This window comes from Corythoichthys intestinalis, chromosome 11 (assembly GCF_030265065.1).
Source record: "Corythoichthys intestinalis isolate RoL2023-P3 chromosome 11, ASM3026506v1, whole genome shotgun sequence".
NCBI classification, from domain to species: domain Eukaryota; kingdom Metazoa; phylum Chordata; class Actinopteri; order Syngnathiformes; family Syngnathidae; genus Corythoichthys; species Corythoichthys intestinalis.
The window spans coordinates 14128787-14152454 of record NC_080405.1 but is presented as its reverse complement, the minus strand read 5'-3'; the positions used below and the strand labels follow the sequence as shown (position 1 = coordinate 14152454).

General features: G+C 40.0%; 1 protein-coding gene across 3 annotated transcripts; it reads right to left on the bottom strand.

Moving 5' to 3' along the window:
• Positions 1-3391: 3391 nt before the first annotated feature.
• Positions 3392-19435, bottom strand: tmem129 (transmembrane protein 129, E3 ubiquitin protein ligase). 3 transcript variants are annotated; one of them, XM_057849371.1, is made up of 7 exons: positions 19144-19435; positions 17834-17892; positions 11809-12066; positions 11308-11468; positions 7626-7785; positions 7482-7554; positions 3392-3924 (listed from the first exon to the last, which is right to left on the bottom strand). In XM_057849371.1, the coding sequence occupies exons 1-7, from the start codon at positions 19346-19348 to the stop codon at positions 3740-3742; spliced, it is 1101 nt and encodes a 366-aa protein (XP_057705354.1). In that variant the 5' UTR covers positions 19349-19435; the 3' UTR covers positions 3392-3739. The 3 variants fall into 3 exon arrangements, with proteins under 3 accessions (XP_057705354.1, XP_057705355.1, XP_057705356.1); XM_057849372.1 differs by lacking the exon at positions 19144-19435 and adding an exon at positions 18598-19055; XM_057849373.1 differs by lacking the exons at positions 3392-3924; positions 7482-7554; positions 7626-7785 and adding an exon at positions 10493-10924.
• Between the last annotated feature and the right edge of the window lie 4233 nt (positions 19436-23668).

The window sequence follows — 23668 nt, the reverse complement described above, 5'->3', positions numbered from 1 at the left end:
CTGCATCTCAGATGTGACTAGAAAACAAAGACAACAAATTCACTCCTTTCACTCAAATAACTTAAGATCTTATTTAAAAAAAAAAACTATTTCTTTCCTAAAATTGTCATTATGCTTGATAACACACATCACTTAAAAGTTAGGTGTTTTTCCATGTGTTACAATTGAATTTCCATTTGTGTCAAGGTACTTTTAAGTTCTAGTTAAGTTTTAAGTTAGCCTAAATTGCAAGTCCTAATAGGATTTTGAGTTTTTGCAGTGTTCAAAATAAATGTATACCTGCTGTGTTGGAGCATATTAGGCACCAGTGCTACTTGTTGTTTTACTTGGTGTGACTACTGAGCTAAAATTGACAGTTAGCTTTATTATGTTTTCATTTTACAACCTCATCAATCTACAACGCTGTTTTTACAGATCAAATAAAGTCTGTATGAAAGACACGTTAACCACGCATCAACAGTAGTCATAATTAATAGAAACCTAGGCCTCCTCAGGGCTAACGTTACGTTACCAAGGTACAGTAACGTTAATCTTATTCATCCGAACTACGTTAACTAACTCGGAGTAAACGTGGTGCCTTCGGTGGAGCTGCAGCATTGAAGACGTGCTATAGTGTTATGCAAGCACCGTGTTACAGTGAATACAGTGTATCACAAAAGGGAGTACACACCCCTCGCATTTCTGCAGATATTTATCTTTTCATGGGACAACATTGACAAAATGACACTTTGACACAATGAAAAGTAGTCTGTGTGCAGCTTATATAATAGAGTTAATTTATTTTCCCCTCAAAATATAGCCATTAATATCTAAACCCCTGGCAACAAAAGTTGAGTACACCGCATGGGAACTACATACATCCCTAAATGTCCAAATTGAGGACTGCTTGTCATTTTCCCTCCAAAATGTCATGTGACTCGTTACAGGAGTGCTGTCAGCATTGCTGCAGAGATTGAAGAAGTGGGGGGGGTCAGCCTGTTAGTGCTCAGACCATACGCCGTACTCTACATTAAATTGGTATGCATGGCTTTCACCCCAGGAGAAAGCCTCTTCTGGAGACGGTACACGAGAAAGCCCGCAAACAGTTTGCTGAAGACATGTCAACAAAACAGATTGATTACTGGAACCATGTCCTATGGTTTGATGAGACGAAGATTAATTTGTTTGGCTCCGATGGTCTCAAGCATGTGTGGCAGCGACGAGGTGAGGAGAACAAAGATAAGTGTGTCATGCTTACAGTCAAGCACTGTGGTGGGAATGACCCCCCCCACACCTCTACAATCTCTGCAGCGATTCTGACAGCACTCCTGTAACGAGTCACATGACATTTTGGAGGGAAAATGACAAGCAGTACTCAATTTGGACATTTAGGGATGTACGTAGTTCCCATGTGGTGTACTCACTTTTGTTGCCAGGGGTTTAGATATTATTGGCTATATTTTGAGGGTAAAATACATTTAACTCTATTATATAAGCTACACACAGATTACTTTTTATTGAGTCAAAGTTTCATTTTGTCAGTGTTGTCCCATGAAAAGATATACTTAAATATCTGTAGAAATGCGAGGGGTGTACTCACTTTTGTGATACACTGTACTTGAAACAGTGTTCACCTTGGTGTCCAGCTTGAAATGCTCCCACACTTTTGATATTTTCTGCTTTTTCTTGGTGCCTCTCTCTTCGCTTTCGTCGGCTTCTTCATCGTTACCTCTATATTAATGCATGGTTGAAATCAAATATATCTACTGCCTCTGTCTTCTTCCTGTACGCATGTGATCCTGTAAAATTAAACGATTCCTTGAGACGGAGAAAATTCCTCGATCAATTTTTAAAACCGAGTTACTCAAATTATTCGAGTAATCGTTTAAGCTCTAGTTTAATTCATAAATAAGTGAATAGTCTTTATTCTTTGATTGCTTGGAAGAATCCACTTACTCAACGCAATTATTATTACAATCTTTATTGGGGGGGAATGCGTGACTCAGTGGTGGAGTAGTTGTCCCCCAACCCAGAGGTTGTGGGTTCGATTCTCCACCTAACACTCGTCTAAGTATCCTTGAGCAAGATACTGAACCCCGCATTGTTCCTGGTGCTGTGTCACCAGTAGGTAGATGGCAATGTAGTGTGAAGTGCTTTGAGTACCTGAGAGGTAGGAAATCGCTATACAAGTATAACACCATTTACCATGTTTCTAAAATCATGCCACTGCCTGTGTTCGAGTCAAGGTCGGAAGTGCCCATTTCATTGCAGAGATCTCCTTGGCCAAATTCTGCTCGCACTAAGCGCGCCTCTGTTTAAAGGAATGTAAAGAAGCCTGCTTATTGGCGCGCGGAGTCGGCAGCGTTCACTCCCTTATCCAGCACATCCTGCTCTCTTTTTATAGCGTAGGCTTTACCAAAGCATGGTCTAGCTCAGGTGTCTCTAAACTAGGGCCCGTGGGCAGACTGCAGCATGCCCCCCAGTTTTTATTGGTCCATAGCGGGTTATGAAATTGAAAAAAATTTAAATTGAATACGGCCCAAATTACAACCTTGCGTTCAGCCCACATTGTTGCACTTCTCAGCTTCAACACTAGATAGCGCTAGTCTCTTAAACAGTGCCTTTTTATTAGCTCAGGGGTAAAAACCAAAAAACCAGTTCAACTTAATACAGGAGTATGTTTTTTTCACGCAATATCCTGATACCTCTGGATTATTTTGTTGCTTGTAGCCCTCAACTCATTGACAGTTATAGATATCCAATTTATTTCAACTGAGAAGGCTGGCACTGAGTGATCATGTTTCATCGTTCGATCCCTGTCAGCCCTCCCAGTCAAAATGGATTGGCCATCTAGCACCACCCATAGCAGCCGATTAGTTACTAATTGAAAATAAGTTAAAAAAAAAAAAAAAAGGTTTGGACACCCCTTGCCCAGATTTAAACAGCGTAAGAAAATAGGGCCCCTACCCTTAAGTCTTGTCAGCACACCAGGCAATGCTTGGTCATTCATTTCTGTTTTACGTCTGCAGCCGTCTGTGTATGACTCACCTACTTTCCATTAAACATGACCACTTAATCAGGAAAAAGCTAGACAAGGTGCTGAAATAATGGATTTTATTAATAAAGCATTATGTCAGCAAGCGTAAAGCGAAGAGTTTTTTTTGGAAACGTTGAACCAGGAGACACATAATGTTTTTGACAGTGCTTCACTTAAGTATTTTTGGTCAATTTGGCACAAAACCTTATCAGGGAATGCAAAAGCATTCCCACCTGTTTGCTTTGAGTCGCTCAACTATATGAGAGCCAGAAAAAGGAGTAGGAGAAGGAAGGGGGTTGCCACAAGTATGTACAACTGTCAAACAACTCAAACAAATGCCTATCAGATATTAAAACTTAAAAAATGATGACAGAGTGATTTTGATTGTTTTCAATGGTGATGAATGAAAAAAAAAAGTGCTGCAATGGAATTTTTTTTCAACCAGGGCAAAAAGGCGGGTGCTTCAGCACCACTTGGCATCTGTGCGCACATGCCTGGAATATGGCGACATAAGTGACATCTACCATTCTGACATGTCTCTTTAGCGTTACACTAACCAAACAACTTTCACAAATTGTAAAACTTCCTCCATCCTCCATATACCACATACAAAATGTTCATTCAATAAGTTATTCCTTCTTATTCACTGTACTGAGCGAACATTAAGGAAATATTTGTTGTGTAGTCATCCTGATATGATGTCATAACTGGGACTTTTGTGTGTCAGTGTACCCCACAAACATCCAGTATGCAGAATTTGGCGCGGCAGGTGGGGCAGGGGACTCGACTGGACAACCAGGTCTCGGGTCTTTGCTGGTCTTGTCGGCTGGCGAACCATCGACCCAGACAGGACAAACACCACATAGGTCTGCAGAAACACTGCTCGCACTCAGTCTCAACGTCAGCTCCTACATAACAGAAGAGTAATAGAGTTATAAGCAGTGACACACACAAATACATATACAGTAAGGAAAATAAGTATTTGAACACCCTGCGAGTTTGCATGTTCTCCCACTTAGAAATGATGGGCGGCTTTGAGATTTTCATGGTAGGTGCTTGTGCACTATGAGAGACAATGTAAAGAAAAAAACTCCAGAAATCACAGTGTATGATTTTTTTTAACAATTTATTTGTATTCTACTGCTGCAAATAACTATTTGACAACCTGTCTATTAGCTAGAATTTGAGCTTCAAAGACCTGTTAGTCGCCTTTAAAAAGTCCAACGAATAAGTGAAGTGGATGTTGACTTTTTGAGTCTGACTTTTTGACCTGTTTGAGGCGGTTAGCTGCATATAAACACCTATCCACCCCATACAACCATGAAGACTCCAATTACTAACATGGTCAAGACCAAAGAGCTGTCCAAATAAACCAGAGACAGAATTGTAGATCTCTACAAGGCTGGAAAGGGATACGGGGCAATTGCCAAGCAGCTTGATGATATAAGATCCACTGTTGGGGCAATTATTAGAAAATGGAAGAAGCCAAACATGACTGTCAATCTCCCTCGGACTGGGGCTCAATGCAAGATCTACTTCGTAGGGTCTCAACGATCCTACAAATGGTGAGGAATCAGCCAAGAACTACAGAGAAGGAGCTGGTCAATGACCCGAAAGGAGATGGGACCACCATTTCCAAGGTTATTGTTGGTAATACACACGTCATGGTTTAAAATCATGCGTGGAACGGAAGGTTGCCCTGCTTAAAGCAGCACATGTCCTGGCCCGTTTTAAGTTTGGCAATGACCATTTGAATGATCCAGAGGAGTAAATGGTAAATGGTGTTATACTTATATAGCGCTTTTCCACCTTTCAAGGCGCTCAAATCATGGGCAAAGGTCATGTGACCATATGAGATTAAAATGGAACTTTTTGGTCTTAATTCCACTCATAGTGTTTGAAGAAAGAAGAATGATGAGGACCATCCCAAGAACACCATCCCTACTGTGAAGCAAGGGGTTGGTAGCATCATGGTTTGGGGGTGTTTTTCCTGCACATTGGACTGGACAACTGCACTATATTAAGGAGAGGATGACCAAGGCCATGTATTGTGAGATTTTGCGGAATAACTTCCTTCCCTCAGTTACAGCATTGAAAATGGGTCGTGACTGGGTCTTCCAACATGACAGTGGCCTGAAGCAGACAGCCAGAATTACCAAGGAATGGCTTCCTAAAAAGCGTACCAAGGTTCTGGAGGGGCCTAGCCAATCTCCAGATCCAAACCCAAAAGAAAATCTTTGGAGGAAGCTCAAACTCTTTGTTTCTCAATGATAGTCCGGAAAAGTGATTGATCTAGAGAAGATCTGTGTGGAGCAGGGGTGCAAAATCCCTGCTGCAGTCTGTGCAAACCTGGTGAAAGGTTACAGGAAACGTTTGACCTCTGTAATTGTAATCAAAGGCTACTGTACCAAATATTGACATTTATTTTTTTCAGTTGTTCAAATACTTATTTGCAGCAGTATAATACAAATAAATTGTTTAAAAAAATCATACAATGTAATTTAGTTATTTTTTTAAATTGTTTTAGATTGTCTCTCACAGTGGACAAGCACCTACCATGAAAATTTCAAACCCGCCCATCATTCCTAAGTGGGAGAACTTGCATCATCGCAGGTTGTTCACATACTTATTTGCCTCACTGTAGCTGTTATGATTTTAACAATGAACACAACCACCTTAGCGAACCGGACTGAAAAACATACATCCTTGGACAGCTTTTTTAAGGGGGAAAAGGCCATCTGCTGAGCCCGAAGAAGAGCCTACAACCAAGTCCATTCTGTACAGTGTAATATGTGGCTAAAAGCTAGAAAACGAGGCAACAAACGCAAATGTACTAGCATCATACCTCGTGGCTAACCGTATTGCTAAAGCCTAGGAGACCTTTCACGAATGGAGAATAACTTTTTATGCCTGCGACCAGGGATATTTGCCGTCAAGTTTTAGGAGAGACCGCGGTTAAAAAAGGTTTATTCAGCAGTGAGTTACATTTTCCCTGCACTTAATGATTGTTTTCAGCGCCATTGTGTTATTTTATATTTACTGTAATTTTCAACAATACATTGTCCATCCGTGAAAAAAAAGGCCCACTTCACACCGGTCGGTGGGCAAAAAAGGTTGGGGACCACTCATTTATAGCACTAAACATTCCATATTAAATTATTACAAAGTCTATTAAATTGTCGGAAACAGTCAAGTAGGATTTAGCTACCTCTTTTTGACCAGAAATGAGAAGAACCTCAGAATTTTGTGACGTCAATGGGCTTTAAAGTACATTCAAATATTTTAAAATGTTTGTTATTTTCATTATCATGTCACTTTGTTCTTGCACTTGTAAAATATTTGAGTACCTAAAAAAGATGGAAATGGGACATATCAAGCTGTTATTAAATTGCTCCAATATGGATAGTAGGATCAAGTTATCAAGTTATCTTTTAATAACTGCCTGGTTTTCAAAATGTGTTAGTGAGCGAACTTTTCTAGCTTCCTGCCCGTTCAGAACAGACTAGCTAATATGTCACAGCGAAATTCTCTGCCATGATCAGCAAGAATTGACAAGGATCATTAAGCACCAGCCACTCTGAAGTCAAAGCAAGAGTAGCATTGAGTTTTGTTTCACACACATAACAAACAGCATGAGTTTTGCGCTGGTGCATAGACTTCATAATGTATTGACGGGACATGGGACACGGGGCGCAGGGCCGATAAATAGGGGCCTGCATTGTTGGCGAGGCCGAAGCTGACCAAGTGAAATCACAGAAAAAGAGCTTTTTTCGTTGAAAATTATTGTGAATAAATGCTGAAATCCCCGAATTCCTTATAAATATGGACGTAAAACAGTCTTGATTCTTGGTTCAAAGCAAAAAAAACGTACCCTTAGTATTAACTTTACGTAAATATGCCAAAGTACAATGCTAATTTGTTAGTAAATGTAGCTAGCGGCCACCTTATGTAAAGAGATTTTCTGGTGAAAATTCTTGTGAATAAATGCCTAAATTCCCCAATTCTTTATAGATATGGATGTAGAACAGTCTAAATTCTTGGTTAAAAGCAAAAAAAAGTGCAGTTAGCATTTAATTTACGTAAATATTGTGAACAACGATGCCAGTACAGTAGCGGCTAATTTCTCCCATTGATTTTTTTTCGCAACGTTTCAAAATGCATGCATGGTACGAAAAATAAAATAATTACCTTGAACCCTCGAACAAATCACTCCTGAGACAATCCTTCCTGTTTGTATGCGGTACAGCTTTTGTACTTTTTCAACAGAAATCCAGCGTTAAATCGCTGCGTGGTGCGTTTGTGAATAGCTCCTCGATGTGGTTGGCCCCCTACATGAACGTGAGGTGCAGTGCAAGACCGATCTGACCCGTCAATACCATTACGAAGTCCATGGTTGGTGTTTGAAACTAAAATCCGGAAACCTGCACATTACATTGTGTATTTTTTCTATCACTAACACACTTACCATCTACATGACAGAGTCTGACCAGTTTGGTGTTTGCTGGCATCTGCATGCAGCCAATACACGGCTCCACCTCCTGTATATGCAGAGAGATTGAGGGACAAGCCTTGCTTATGTTTCATAAATTAACACAATGTAATACTCCACCTGTCCACTGGGGAGCGAGTAGGATTGGTTGAGGTTCACGTGAGCTTGGAACGTTTCCAGGAAAAGCTCACTAATTGTTTGGCGAATAACTACATTAGCAGAGTTTCGGATGGGAACGTGGAGCTTCTCCCTGAGCTCGGCATACTCCGTTGAGTTCAATCTACAGGCATGAAAATGGGTCAGGGGTTAAAAAGGTGAGAAGGGTGTGGAGGAAATATGTTCCGGTACACTGTACAACCCAACAAAATATTGAGCTCTGTCGACCCACACTGTGTTTCAGCAGGGCCGTGCAGAGACCGTTGGAGGGGCGGGTGCTCATCGATCAAAAGGGGCACATGAACAAGTACCGTATTGGCCCGAATATAAGACGATGTTTTTTGCACTGAAATAAGATTGAAAAAGAGGAGGTCGTCTTATAACTGCGGTCTAAAAAAACAAAAACAAACAAAAAAAAAAAAAAAACTGCGGCCTAGACATATACCCATTCACGACGCTTGATGGCGCCAGTCATCAATGAATCGAATGCTGAACGCGACTCGGGCGGCCAAAGCGAACCCCTGACACGAAGAAGAAAGTGGTAAGAAGGAAAAGAGAAGAAAATACCGGTAATAGAAGAGATAACCGAAAATGGAGAAACTTCGCGACAATTTGGAGAAAAGTGGGTCGAAGATTGGCCAGGTTAACCGGTGTTTGGCCATTCCTTACTACGCGGCGAAACGTCCTACACAATGCTCAGGGCGCTTGCATATGCATTCACACGCATGCGCACATCGGTTGGAAGCGGCGAGTACTCACTATTTTTGTTTTTATTTAGTTATTTAGAACCTTTTCACAGCCTCAAAGATACTTTTTGCATGTATTACCCTCTCATACTTTTAACCATTGTGTTTTTTTGTGTTAGCTTTGAAGCAGTTGACCACATTAGTCACATAGCGTATTTAAATCGTCCTTATTTGACATAACTACATTTAAGTATTTTCTGCAGGCATTTCTTTAGTACGTTATTCCTGTATGCATCTAAACAAAACAAGTTTAGAGCGCATGGTAGTAATTTAGGTGTCAAATTCGACTAATGTAGGACGTTTCGCCGATGTAGGACATTTTGGCAGAACACCGGCAGCTGAGGAGAAGTTATGACGCAAACTTCAAGTTGATGGTGATAAATGAGGCGGTGTCTTCAAACAACTGCAAAGCGGCTGTGAAATATGGTGTCACAGAGTGTAATGTACGGAGATGGAGAGCTCAAAAAGATCGCCTAAAAAATGCTCAGTCAGAGAAAAGCTTTCCGTGGTCGTTTCTGTATAAAAATTAATTTGGTGTTCAAAAAGTCTTTTTTCAAACTTAAGTCTTGAAAAAGAGGGGGTCGTCTTATAATCGGGGTCGTCTTATATTCGGGCCAATACGGTACTTACAGTGGGGAGAACAAGTATTTGATACACTGCCAATGGGAAAACCCATTGGCAGTGTATCAAATACTTGTTCTCCCCACTGTAATACACCTTAAAACAACATAACTTCAATTTTAACCAGCTTTAGGTAATAATTGGCTGCAACTGTGACATACTTTAATTAGGAGGGGGCAACAGTGAATAGAAATCAACACAGTCATCAACACTTTCTGGCTGTCACTCAGTCTGTCTGCCTCTTTTCTTCCTTCAACCTCTGCATCAAAACTTCCTTCCTCAACTTGTTCATCTGAGAACAAACCACATTAGATGGTCATTGAACCACCAACAGCTCAGTTTTCTCAAAACTATTATTTCATTATTATCCATACTTAACAACTCTAGCACCTAATAATTAATAAACCAACGGCATAAAATCCTATAGAAAAATAACATTGTAATTGTGTTTATAATTGTATTTTACACCCGACTATCCTTGCTAACTTATTCTTACCAAGTGTGCTATTCACCCAGCTGATGAGGTATCCACTGCCTTTAGCAGATTCATTCAACTCTTTTTTGTATCCCTCAATCTCCTTTCCTTACAAGACATCTCTATATAATGAAATATAAATCTTATTAAAAAAAAAAAAAAAAAAAAAAATCAGACTCCCCGATGGCTTTTATTTTTTAAAGCTTTCTCAATTTCTTTCTCTCTCAATAACTATGAAGGTGGATTTGTGTCTTTATTATTCAATCAAAAAAAAAGTTGCTTCAATCAAAATAAATATTTTTAATCCCAAAAAAGTCACTTCAATAAAAAAAATTGCTTTTGATTGAAAAAAATTAATTTGAGACAAAAAAAGCATTTGAAAACTATTTTTCTTGATTGAATCATCTTTTCACATTGAAGTAATGTTGTTTTGTGTTTGGGCCACATTTTGGCTAGGACATTTGTGTCTTTATTATTATTCAAACAAAAAATAAGTTTCTTCAAACAAAAAAAAAAAACAAAAAAAAAAAAAACTCACTCAAAAAAAATTCTATCATAGAAAAAGTTTGCACATGTGTCCATCATCGTTTAACAAAGTGAGCAGCCTCAGAGGGTTTGACTCACTATGAAGCATTTAATAAAGCCAAACATTTTCTTACTACTTTCTTGTTGTTTAAAAATAATTCGGTGGGGCAGTAACATGTTTAAAACATGCAATTCTTACATTTTGAAGTGCTTAAAAACCATTTATAAATGATACTTTGGGGGGAAAAAGTGGAAAAACATGTCTTATATATGTATCTTTTTCCAATGTAATGTTGAACACGCGCGAAAAAATTGTGTGTGTGTGTGTGTGGGGGGGGGGGGGGGGCGCTACTTCGCGGTTTTCACTTATTGCGGCAGGTTCTGGTCCCCATTAACCGCGAAAAACGAGGGATCCTTGTATTTCTGAAAAGCTTTAAGAAGCAAGAATCATTCCTGCCACTCGTCGGGCCGGTGTTGTGCCGACACCGGCCGTCATCTCAAGTCCAAGCCGAAAATAACGCGTCTCAGGCGGACGACGGGAGCGATGCGAGGCGCCCCCCTCCATCCGAGAGCAGGCCGCTTAATTTGGCTCAATAGTGCGTTTCTTCGTTTATATTACCGCTAAATACACAAGCTTGACGCCAATTTAACGGGAGCTATTTTTTCACGGGAGATTTGCCTAGCTCTAGCAGTGTTCAACACAAGCTGCAACGAATAGCAGTAACTTTATTATATCGCAAAATATGAAAACGATTGAAACCCTTACTCACCAAATTCAATCTGCTGGCAAATACAGGCAAGTGTGTATGCTGCGCTCTGGTCTGCCCCGGTGTGGATAAGGCCTGCTTTTTGTTTTCGCAGCTTTGCAATGCAACCAAAGGCTCTACTAGCACTCCCTGTACACATAAAGAGTGTGCGCGATTGGATTAATGGAACGCATTTTGGCCCGATGATTGGTTCTTGTCAGCGAAGCATCTGGAAGGATTTGCTGACTGTCCAAGTGTCACTGTTTTAAAGGACCGATTTCTGAATTGCTCAGTTTCCGTACTAAGTTAATCACATGATGATAATAATAATAATAATTACATAAAATCTCCCGACCCCCCCCCCTCCCTCCCAAAAATAATTTCTCCCCGGATCTACGCAATTCACGTAGGTCGCCCTTTTTGACTTCAAAACGGGGAATTTCGCCGAAAGGTGAGAGATTTTCATGCCTGAATCTAAGGCAGAGGGAAAGCGGTTGCAGTTGTGGTCTTTCCATTAGACGGACCAGTTGTACCTTATGTCAAATGGTCTAACAGCAGGATTGATGCTATGCACTCTGAGGGTGAGCAGCTGTATGGGAGAGGCAGAGTCGGGATTTAGCTGGTGCTGCCTGGACTCGGTCACAGTCACATGACAGTCCCTCTGTGCGGCCATGTAGACGTGGTAGGTGGTCACCTGCTCAAGACAAAATACATAACAGTTAGAAGGAAAATATGTGCAGCATTTTGGGAAAATGTACGGTTCCGTCAGCTAATCCTAAAAAACAAACAGCTGGACAAACACATTTGAACTCATTATTACCCCAAAATTGAATCACCTCTTCCGTTTCATGTTTGATAATAATCCTTTATTCGCTCTTGAGTTATCTTCAACACAAACGTAAGACAAACAAAAAAAAACAGACTGATATACACAACCAAGTACATAACCTCTGCTTCCGTAGGTTTCACCTACAGGTGGATGTAATAAAGTCAATTTTCTTAAATGCTACGTGAATAAAGATAAACAAACAGACCTTTAACACCCAGCTGTCCGTGACAATGACCCTGGCTCCGGGTACTCCTGTAGCAAACTTGTCTATGCGTCTGAACTCTGTGTTGATGTGGCTGGCCACTGAGCGCCAGTTTGAATGAGGAGGCTGGACATGAGCCTGTAGAGCTCTGCTGATAGGATGGTTGTGCCAGTGTCGGCGTGACCAGAAGATGATAAGTATATAGCTGGCCAACAGGAGGCACAAAGAGAGGATGAAAAACACCTTCCAAGTGTCACTCATCTGGGGGGACAACAAAAATTTTGTAAAAATAAAAGGTGAGTGCTGAAGAAGTGTATACTTTCATTCGTTATTTTAGTATAAGACAAAGTATGAAAACCTACTGTTTAAGTGCAATTGAGCAAACCACAAAATGAACCAAAATCGGCCAATGAAGTGAACTAACAATGTCGCTACGTACACAAAATAAGCATTGGATGTACCACTCTGTCTGTGTTTGACTATGGTGGCATTTTGCACATTATATATATATATAATTATAATGTATATTATAATTATAATGTATATTATAATTATAATAAAGCGCCGTGCGATGGTGGCTCAGCGGATTGAGCGGCTACTACTTTGTTCGAAAGGATAGGGGATTCGGAGCTCGCCTTCATTGCTGTTGTATTCTTGGGCAAGACACATTACTCAACTTAAGAAGAAAATCTGATGACATTAGGCATGTGCTGGTTACCGGTTTCAAGGATTACCGTGGTATGAAAACGTCACGGTTTGAAAAACCATTAGAATTTTCTTTTCCATACCTTAGTACGGTATTAGCCATTTTTCATGGCCCAAAAATGAAGCAAGAAATCCGAGGCTTGGAGCGGCAGCGCTCACACCTACCCCTCCGTTTGTTGCTCTGTCCTGTGTCTGTCGGTGACACTACACCTGAGCTTTTTCCCCCTCAAAAAAGACAAAGTCACTTGTATGGGAGTACTTCGACTTCCAAAAAGAAACAGACGGCCGCGGCTTAGAGGCGGAAGGAGAGCTGACATGCTTGCGGAGGGTGGTTGCCAGGGAAAGCAACACCTCCAACATGAATTCACATTTACGTGACCATCATCCGTCACTTTACACAAAATTTAAGGTAAGTAAACGCTGTCACGAACATTCCACACCAGCTACGAGAGTTTACTCCAGCGTGTTTAGTGTGTCTAGCGATGGTAAAACAAATCGTATAACGGAAGCTTGTTAACGAGGCAGATAACATGGCTAGTTAGCATGCCAAGACGGCTAACTAGTTTCCTCTCTACCATTAGCCTACTTTTGTAAAGTCTTTCGCCATTGTAAAAATCTGTTCAAAATAACATTTTCATTCTGCAGTCTAATGTGTGATACATTATTATACAGTAATTACATTTCAGGTTTTTGTACTGTACAGTATATACAGTTGTGGTCAAAAGTTTACATACACTTGTGAAGAACATAATGTCATGGCTCTCTTGAGTTTCCAGTTATTTCTACAACTCTGATTGTTCTCTGATAGAGTGATTGGAACAGATACTTCTTTGTCACAAAAAATATTCATGAAGTTTGGTTCTTTTATGACCTTATTATGGGTGAACAGAAAAAAGTGATCAAATCTGCTGGGTCAAAAATATACATACAGCAGCGCTAATATTTGGTAACATGTCCCTTGGCCATTTTCACTTCAATTAGGCACATTTGGTAGCCATCCACGAGCTTCTGGCAAGCTTCTGGTTGAATCTTTGACCACTCCTCTTGACAGAATTGGTGCAGTTCAGTTAAATTTTATGGCTTTCTGACATGGACTTGTTTCTTCAGCATTGTCCACAAGTTCTCAATGGGTTTAAGTCAGGACTTTGGGAAGGCCATTCGAAAACCTTAATTCTAGCCTGATTTAGCCATTCCATTACCACTTTTGATGTGTGTTTGGGGTCATTGTCCTGTTGGAACACCCAACTGCGCCCAAGACTCAATCTTCGGGCTGATGACGTTAGGTTATCTTGAAGAATTTGAAGGTTATCCTCCTTCTTCATTATCCCATTTACTCTCTGTAAAGCACCAGTTCCATTGGCAGCAAAACAGCCCCACAGCATAATACTACCACCACCGTGCTTGACGGTAGGCATGGTGTACTTGGGGTTAAAGGCCTCACCTTTTCTCCTCCAAACGTATTGCTGGGCATTGTGGCCAAACAGCTCGATTTTTGTTTCGTCTGACCACAGAACTTTCCTCCAGAAGGTCTTATCTTTGTCCATGTGATCAGCAGCAAACTTCAGTCGAGCCTTAAAGTGCCGCTTTTGGAGCAAGGGCTTCCTTCTTGCACGGCAGCCTCTCAGTCCATGGAGATGCAAAACACGCTTGACTGTGGACAATGACACCTGTGTTCCAGCAGCTTCTAATTCTTGGCAGATCGGCTTTTTGGCGATTCTCGGTTGAATCTTCACCCTCCTGACCAATTTTTTCTCAGCAACAGGTGATAGCTTGCGTTTTCTTCCTGATTGTGGCAGTGACAAAACAGTGCCATACACTTTATACTTACGAACAATTGTTTGCACTGTTGCTCTTGGGACCTGCAGCTGCTTTGAAATGGCTCCAAGTGACTTTCCTGACTTGTTCAAGTCAATGATTCGCTTTTTCAGATCCATGTATGGATATTTTTGACCCAGCAGATTTGATCACTTTTTCTGTTAACCCATAATAACGCCATAAAAGAACCAAACTTCATGAATGTGTTTTGTGACAAAGTATCTGTTCCAATCACTCTATCGGAGAAAAATCTGAGTTGTAGAAATAACTGGAAACTCAAGAAAGCCATGACATTATGTTCTTCACAAGTGTATGTAAACTTTTGACCACAACTGTACATAGTTTAAAAGTGCACTTAAATCCAATTTTGGGGACAACTCATCAAAGTTTATACAAAAAAAAAAAATATTTGAACCCTTAACAAGGTAAATCATAGATTATTGAATAGAGTGCTATTAATAAGTAACTGAACCTTTTGGAATTTCTCACATTTCTGCATTAAATCACTATCAAATGTGACCTGATGTTTGTCAAAATCACACAGATGTAAAAACAGTGTGTGTTTTAACTAAAACCACCCAAAAATGTATAAGTTTTCATATTTTAATGAAGATAGTACCCCTTTCCACTGGCCAAAAAAACCTGTGTCAACCCACTAACAATCGGCTTTTGGTGGCAGTGGGAAAGGTGCAGCGACCCGTGTCAATCAACCCGCCAAGCGACCCGCGTTAAAATCACCTCGGCTCTGATCGTCACGCAGTGTGACAGCAAAACCCCGGGTCAACAGTCAGCAGCTTAATCTACGTGGTGACGTAGGCTCTTATGTGATGCGTCATAACAACATGCCAGTCGCCTCACATTTAACACGCCCCACAACCGTAGTTACGTCGATGCTAACAACAAAGCTAGTAGAAGAAGAAGAATTCATGTCGCCTACATTGCCTCAGCACAAGCAGAGTGTTGATCCTTTGCCGCATTTCAACCATTTCGAGGGCAGTAAAAAGCATGAAAACAGAGAACACAAACGGAAAGGAGGCTTCCATGATGCTCAGCATTGTTTACTTCCTTTAACTGAATGAATTCGGTCGCACTTGTCGACGTTGATCTTAGCGTGGTGACGTCACGCAACCTTACACATGGCTGAGGAGGGGTGGGGGGTTAGACGGGTGAAAAAAAAAAAAAAAGACACGGCTTTTTTTTTTGTCAGTGGGAAAGGTGCCAAATGTCAATTGCTAGTGGGTTGCATCGGCTTGGAAAAAACGCACGTTGACCCACTAGTTTCAGTGGGAAAGGGGCATAGCATGCAAACAGTGACAGAAGGGGGAAAATAAGTAAGTGAACCCTCTGCCTAAGGAGACTTAAAGAGCAATTGAAACCAATTTTTACCGTACAATTTAAGTCAGGTGTGTGCCCAATCACTGATGAGTGGTTCAAAGCTGCCTTGCCCACTATAAAACACACACCAGGTAAGAATTGTCTTGATGAGAAGCATTGTCCGATGGCCATCATAGCTCTGCCAAAAGAGCTGTCTAAAGACTTGCGATCAAGGATTGTTGATTTGTATAAAGCTGGGAAAAGATACAAAACCATCTCTAAAAGTCTGGATGTTCATCAATCAACAAACAGAGACATTGTCTACAAATGGAGAGAGTTTGGCACTCTTGCTTCTCTCCCAAGGAGTGAGCGTCCATCAAAGATGACGGCAAGAGTTCGGCGCAGAATACTCAGGGAGGTAAAAAAAAGAACCTTAGAATGTGTGCTAAAGACTTACAGAAATCACTGGTACAGTTCAATATCTCTGTGCACACATCAACTATATGTAAAACTATGGCCAAGAGTGGTGTTCATGGGAGGATTAAAAAAACATAGTTGCTCGTTTAATGTTTGCAAAAAGGCACTAGGACACTCCACAGAAGTTTTGGCAAAATATTTTGTGGACTGATGAACCCAAAGTTGAATTTTTTGGGAGTAACACACAACGTCATGTGTGGAGGAAAAATAGAAAAGCTCACCAACATCAACACCTCATCCCCACGGTGAAGCATGGTGGAGGGAGCATCATGATTTGGGGCTGTTTTGCTATCTCGGGGCCTGGACAACTTGCAATCATTGATGGAAGAATGAATTCAAAATTTTATCAGGATGTTTTGCAGGGAAACCTGAGGCCGTCTGTCAGACAGTTGAAGCTAAAAAGAGGATGGATGCTGCAACAAGACAATGAGTCAAAACATTGAAGTAAATCAACTTCAGAATGGTTTCAGAAGAACAAAATACGTGTTCTGGAGAGGCCAAGTCAAAGTCCAGACTTGAACCTCATTGAGATGCTGTGGCATGACCTAAAGACAGCGATTCATGCCAGACATCCCAGGAATCTGACTGAAAAACTACAGCAGTTCTGTAGAGAAAAATGGCAAGGCAAGGCAAGGCAAATTTATTTATATAGCACAATTCAACACAAGGCAATTCAAAGTGCTTTACATCACATGAAGATCATAAAAATCACATTTAAATCAACACAACGTAGAAACGAAGACAGAAGATCGCATTTAATCACAGAATAAAAATAAATAAATAAAATAAAAATAAAACAAAAACTACTACAAATAATAATAATTGAAACCTGCAATGGAGATAAAAACAAGAGGAATAGAAAGCAGGTAGATTGAAATATATAGACAGTTATAGATATGCAGTGCTAAACAAAAGCGTTTTTAGCCCTGATTTAAAAGAGCTAACAGTTTGAGCATACTTCAGACGTTCGGGTAACTTGTTCCAGAGGTGAGGAGCATAATAACTAAATGCTGCCTCACCCTGCTTGGTTCTTGTTCTTGGAACATGCAGAAGACCGGTTCCAGACGACCTTAGGGGTCTAGATGTCTCATAGGAATCTAACAAGTCAAGCATGTATTTTGGTCCAAGGCCATTAAGTGTTTTGTAGACGAGCAGTAGTAAAAATGTAGTAAAAATGGGCCAAGATTAGTCCTGATCTATGTGCCAGACTCATCTGCAGCTCCAGGAAGTATCTGGTTGAAGTTATTGCTGCCAAAGGGGGTCGGTTGGGCAACAAAATATTAAATGTAATGGTTCACTTACTTATTTTCCCCCTTCTGTCATTGGTTGCACACTATCCTCATTAAAATATGAAAACCTATAAATGTTTGGGTGGTTTTAGTTAAAGCAGACACCGTCTTTTCATCTGTGTGATTTTGACAAAGATATGATCACATTTGATGGTGATTTTATGCAGAAATGTGAGAAATTCCAAAAGGTTCAGATACTTTTCCATACCACTGTAGTTTGTTGCATAGGTGTAATTTATGGGGGAGGGAGGGGTGTTGGGTTGCAACCCATCAAATAATCCAGACCAGCCACCACAACCCAGCCCACCCTATATCATAATTTTAAAAAAAAAAGCTTATTAGGTAATATAAACACGACAATGTGGTAGATTTTCGCAATAGCAGTCAAAACTAGTGACTAGCTCAAAATGTTGAGGAGACAGTCTGACCTGGTGAATGTATCTCAGGTGTTTCTCTGGAGCAGCAATACACATCCCCATGAAGTAACCTGCACAGATGGACAAGAGTGTAGGCTGCTGGTAAAAGGAAAACAAACACTTCGAAACCATAATTTTTCATGATGTGATCCCCAACTGTCCTATGTCAGTCAACTCCAATACATATCACATACAGTAACTCACTTAAAATACCCCCAAAACGGATAGTTCTTCAAAAGTGCCATTTTTAAAAGTAAAAATAGTAATAATAATAGCCATCGTACTGAGTAAATGAATTTTAAAAATGCGCTGACGATGAAGTGTGTCTTTTAGAAATGTTGACTCATATGCGAGATAAATCTTCAGTATATGTACTGTATTAGGTTTCTCAATAACCAATTTAATGACGATATGATACAATAGTTGATTCTTTGGACAAAAATATATTTGTTGAAATTACAGTCTGCCACGATTCTATTCAAGAGCATTCAATTGATTTCATACAATGTTATGTGCAGATATAAGTAATTATACTTGTGCTAATGCTATTTTTAAAAAAATTCAGATGTTTTTTTTTCCTCCTGAATCCTCATTTAATGAAAAACATTTTTGTTTAACAAAACCACAACGCATTTTGATGTTGATGTATTGCGATTTGATCGATTTTAATTAGGCTGTGCCTAACCATATATATCGCTCAGAGCGATTTATCGTGAGACCCCTATAGTGTGTGACGTTTTTATGTTGATGTGGTGCCACTCCGTAATTGTAATTACCATTCTTCTGACTTTGCAAACTTCCTGAACTGTCATTCCACTTGCAATCAGGGTCTACACGACTTTGGGGTTTGAATAGCCACTCTCACCACTCATTGCTCTGCCGGTTTACTACCCGTGTCGTGTCCCCCCAAAAAGGCTATTCCATACAGGACCGTGTAACGTTTAAGAGGGTTATTTTCTTAAAACTGGTGTCCTCTGTTTATTCTTTCTCAAAACTTCGATCTGTCCCAAGGCAACTTTCATAAATTTCCAGCATAAAAATGAGCACAAAAGCAGTCTGTCACATATATTGGGAAGCTGAAGAATTACTATGTGACCAAAACTAATAGTTTCGAATTCAGTAATTGATTATTCAATATATTTTGCCTAATTGGTGAATAGAGGGGAGTTGACAGTCAGAAAGTGATCGTGTTGTCTGTCACTCAACACTGTGCGCAAGTACCAGTATTTACTTTAAAAAAAAAAAAAAAAAAAACAAATATGCCCAATTTATATAGATTTTTTGCAGAGCTTAAAGGCAAAGTCGAATTGTGTTATGTGTACCGATTGGCAGCGCGCAGTGGACCAGTAGAGTAGTGCTACTCCTCTTGATGTGGTAGTGTATGAAATCCATGTCTTCACTGCCCAACCATGAGGAAAACAGGTTTTGGATAGTCAACCCCGCCGAACGAAACTCATTTGGCGTAAATACGAAGCAGAGAGATAAAACTGTGTAGGCTAAAGTGAACGTTAACTCGGGACTTTCCATATTTGAGACACTTGAGAGTTACACGATGGACTGATTTCAGGTACAGCTACGGTTACTTCCTGGTAACATTCTTCTTCGTTGCGTCAAAAATGTAGAACTAAGGTAGACGTCGGGAGCATACTGCCCCTGAAACGCTCGTTGGCGCTTGTCAAGTGACTCATTACTGCCATCTATTGAAGTCCATGTGAATGCCTTACATTCTGGCGAGATATGAATTTTAGCTGAGAAAAATTTGTAGAACAGATATAAAAATAAATAAAGCGTTGAGTGTACACATGAATACAGCGAGGAGTTCAATTGGTTTTATGTGTGATTATGTTCTATACATCCACTCTTTCTAAAAAAAGTATGCATTAAAATCGGCAGTCTACGTTCATTTCCGGGTGTCGAACTTAAATATCATCCTTGTAGATATGAATTAACCAATCAAGTTTTTGGGTGATTCAATCAACCAATCAGATTCAACCTCAGCCGATTACAGCTTCGAGAGACAAAGAGCTGTAGGGAAAACGGGGTTGGTTGTCACAATACAAGTTACCCTGTAATAGACCTCATTCACGTGACGTCACAACACCACCCCCCTAACTTGTGCCGCCAAAAATGTCCGTCAGCTCATCATGTTTACATGTTACCGCTACGTACATTCCTCCTATTACTGCGTGTTTTTCTGCTTGTCTAAATCACCGCCTAGTAAACGAACCCAAAAACTTCCTGACAATCGTTAACATTGATTAATAAAAATGGTGAAGGCATGTGTGGCGGTTGGTTGCAGTAACAGAGAAGATAAACGGTCATTTGAGTAGTTACTGTGTGCCCATTGTTAAAAGGGCACATTTCTGAAGCAGCACGGTTTGTTTATCTCGGTCCTTGATGTGTTTGTGTCGACAGCCGTCAGACAGCAGCGAAAACATCAATAGTCGTGATGCCAACACGATCACAGACATCATCAGACGGAGATTAGGAAGCCCGTCGCCACGGTCATGCAGCAAGAAGGTGAGCGCAACAACAGATGTTGTGCCGAAAAATAGCCGCCCCCCGTGAAATGACCCCCCTGAAGGGAGCGCCCACACGGAAACGACTTTCTTGTACCGTGAATATGTATTATTTTACTCTGCTTGAACCAATAAATCTTGTACTGTGAATATGTATTGTTTTACTCTGCTTGAACTAATAAATGTCATACCTGTGTGATTGTCATTGGGATATGGTCGTGAAAACCTGTAGACTAATACATTTCTGTTCAAAGATGGTTATGTGGCCCAGTCCACGATTTGTTACTAAAATACAGTACTACTATTTTGTGTAATTTAATTATTGAAAACTGATTTTACAGTCGTAAATCCATTACTGTAATGTGTCCATGAAAACATTTGATGTTTTCACTTCAATAAAGCGTTATAAATAAGCGCTCCCGTCAGGGGGGACATTTCACGTGGGGCGGCTATTTTTCGGCACACACCGGCCCGTTGTCGAACTGCCGATCAGGTTTCATTTTACAATCTTGACAATGGTGACGCTCAGCTGCCCAAATGTCGGTTTATATTCAAGCCGGTGCCGATTTTGGGTACCCGAATCATCATCGTGACATAAACTGGAATATGACTGGAAATTTTGTGGTCTAAGAATGAGCTCTGACGCACGGGACGGGACCGGACGGGCGGAAACTTTAAATTTGGGCATCAAATATGGATCTGTCGACTGGATCGACTGAAGCTTTTCCAAATAACGGCTTTTATGCAACTCATCCAATGAGTTTACAGTGTCTGAAAGCACCAGGGCTTCCATAATTTGCAAGTGAATCCACCTTTAGAAACTCCTATCATTGACAATACGGACACATAATGACGGACAATATGGCGGCACAACACAGCGATCTAGTGATTGTGTGACGTTGGTGAATGGGGTCTATAGCGTACCGCACATACCACGTCACCTTTGCTCATTAATATTCATGACGTTAGCAACTGTTGCTAGGGGGGTCAAACTCGCGTTTCTCCCCCATGCTAGATGTATGTAAATAGTGTACGAACAAGATGTTTACTGAGCTAAACCAACCAATTCTGTCCGAAAACGATGTCCCTGGTGTTAAATTCACTGGTCAAGATGTGGAAGAACTTTAAAAGAGATGGCTTGAGTGTCGAGGGCTGAAAAAGACGGGGGAAAAGAGCCGACCTGATTCCAACCTTTTTCTTGTTGTGTGCATTGCCTTACGCCACTGACAATTACAGTATATTCTCCTGTTTCAACAAGCTATCCTTTACACCAGATACACTGTCTTTCTTGTATATTATATCCTCTGGTTGTCTTACGTTTCTGACCGTTCTTGGGGTAATTTATATTGTTATTTTTATGTAGCAATCGCAAATGCTACACACTGACAGCCAACAAACACTTTTTAATTTTTTTATTAATAGCAACTCTTAATTTTTATAATTTATTTACACTTCCCCCTTATTAAGGTTGTTTCTTTACAACAGAAAAGGTAAAGCCGTTAGAGGCAACCTATAGGCATGGACAGGCTGACGACAAAAACACCAAGGCCAAACATAGCTAATTACTTAAATATTCGTATTTTATAAAAATAGGCATACATGACTATTGTGATATATAAGAAAGGTTTAAAAAATTTTTAGGTCATTCATTGTCAGACAGAATTAGGAAGACAAAACGCCACACTAAAAAACAAGTAAAAATATCAAAATGGCTTTCCTCTTCGGGGCAGGTTGTGGCAGGCAATGGATCAGCATTGTCATCTGTAGGACCATGACCTCTAACAAAATGTTTACTGCGTATGAAGGTGAATGGCTTCACCTTGCTGGCGTTAAACTGGTCTTTTGGTTGTCCGCACAAGTTGAAGTTTTTGGCTTCGAGGAACATGTGAAGAAAACAACCTTCAAATGTGGATGGTCGTAATGTCTAGAGTCGTTTCTGCATGTTCCATAGCAGCAGCGTTTACTCGACCTGTTCTTTTTGAAAGATTACCGGCAGAAATTAAGCAGTACTAGCACGGGTTGTATGCGAGCGCACATCTATGTTGACCCCCTTCCGGTTTACGGTGGTGACGTCACGCAGCCTTGCAGTCTAAAAATATCATTTCGTGTGGAAAAGCAGCATGGAAAATGAATGAATAATGCGGTACGCTATTAAAATAGTCGTCTCAGAACAGTCGTTCATTTATTAAAGAGAATAATGTTTTATTTAGAGTGATTTATTACAAAAACATAAATTGATATTTTTTAAAATAATGAAAATATTCCGAATGAAATTTCAGAGTTTATCTTAGAAAACTTGAATAAGATTGCATAATAACATTACCATGAATTTAGAAACAGGTTTAAATTCGCTGCAAATCATGGTCTCTAGCAGGAAGTTGAATTTGGTGTGTTTTGATTTTTAAAAATGTTATTTTTTCTAAATCATATGAGACCTGCTAGAAAACAATTTCACTGTGCCCTGTAGAGTGAAATAAAAATCGGTTGTCCTGCTGATGGTGTGACCAATATCCAAATTGTGACAACCACCCGCAACTCGTGTATTTGGCCAGAACTAAACTAACAGCTTGTAAGCAACATGATAGCAAGAAAGTATTAATACAAGTTGTAGCCTTTTTTAATTATAACTTTTCGAACTAAAATCTTACTGTGAAAAAACTCACAAAACATTAAAAACCTTAAAAACTTGAAATTAACCCCCCCAAAATTAACGTCAAATCACCTGATACAAGGGACCAAATGGGTGAAAAGGTGTCCTCTTCATTGGCTGGAAGGAAAACCTGCAGCCACTGGCCTCTTGTGGAATTGGTTTGACACCTGTGCTCTGCAGTAAAATTTTGCAACATCACCCCACAACAAGTGTTCTCTCCTAATAGAACCAATGAGCTGCAATGAAGGATTATTTTCAGCAACTGCACATTTTGGAAGGAGGTTATTGTCCATTTCAGTTATTTGGTGTGTGAGCAATTTAGCATTATAAATAACAATACAGTATATTTAGTTTGCACACTTCAATTTTTTTTTCACCGTATTATGCATTACATACAGTATATACATATAGGTGTTATACAATATACTATATAAAAGTTTGTCTTTTGTAGAAAAACCATTATTGAATCAAAGTTAATCTAGTTATGAAAACACAATTATTCAAAATTGGGTAGTACTGTACTATCAACTCATTCAAACAAAATCTTCACCCGTAGCCTATGTAAATCACTGTGTGTGAATGTGTGTGAACAGTGCCCACACATCTTTGGCTCAAAAGATCTGATCATAGGAAACATAAGGTCTAACAATCAGAACATGGTGACGAACAATGGCGGCA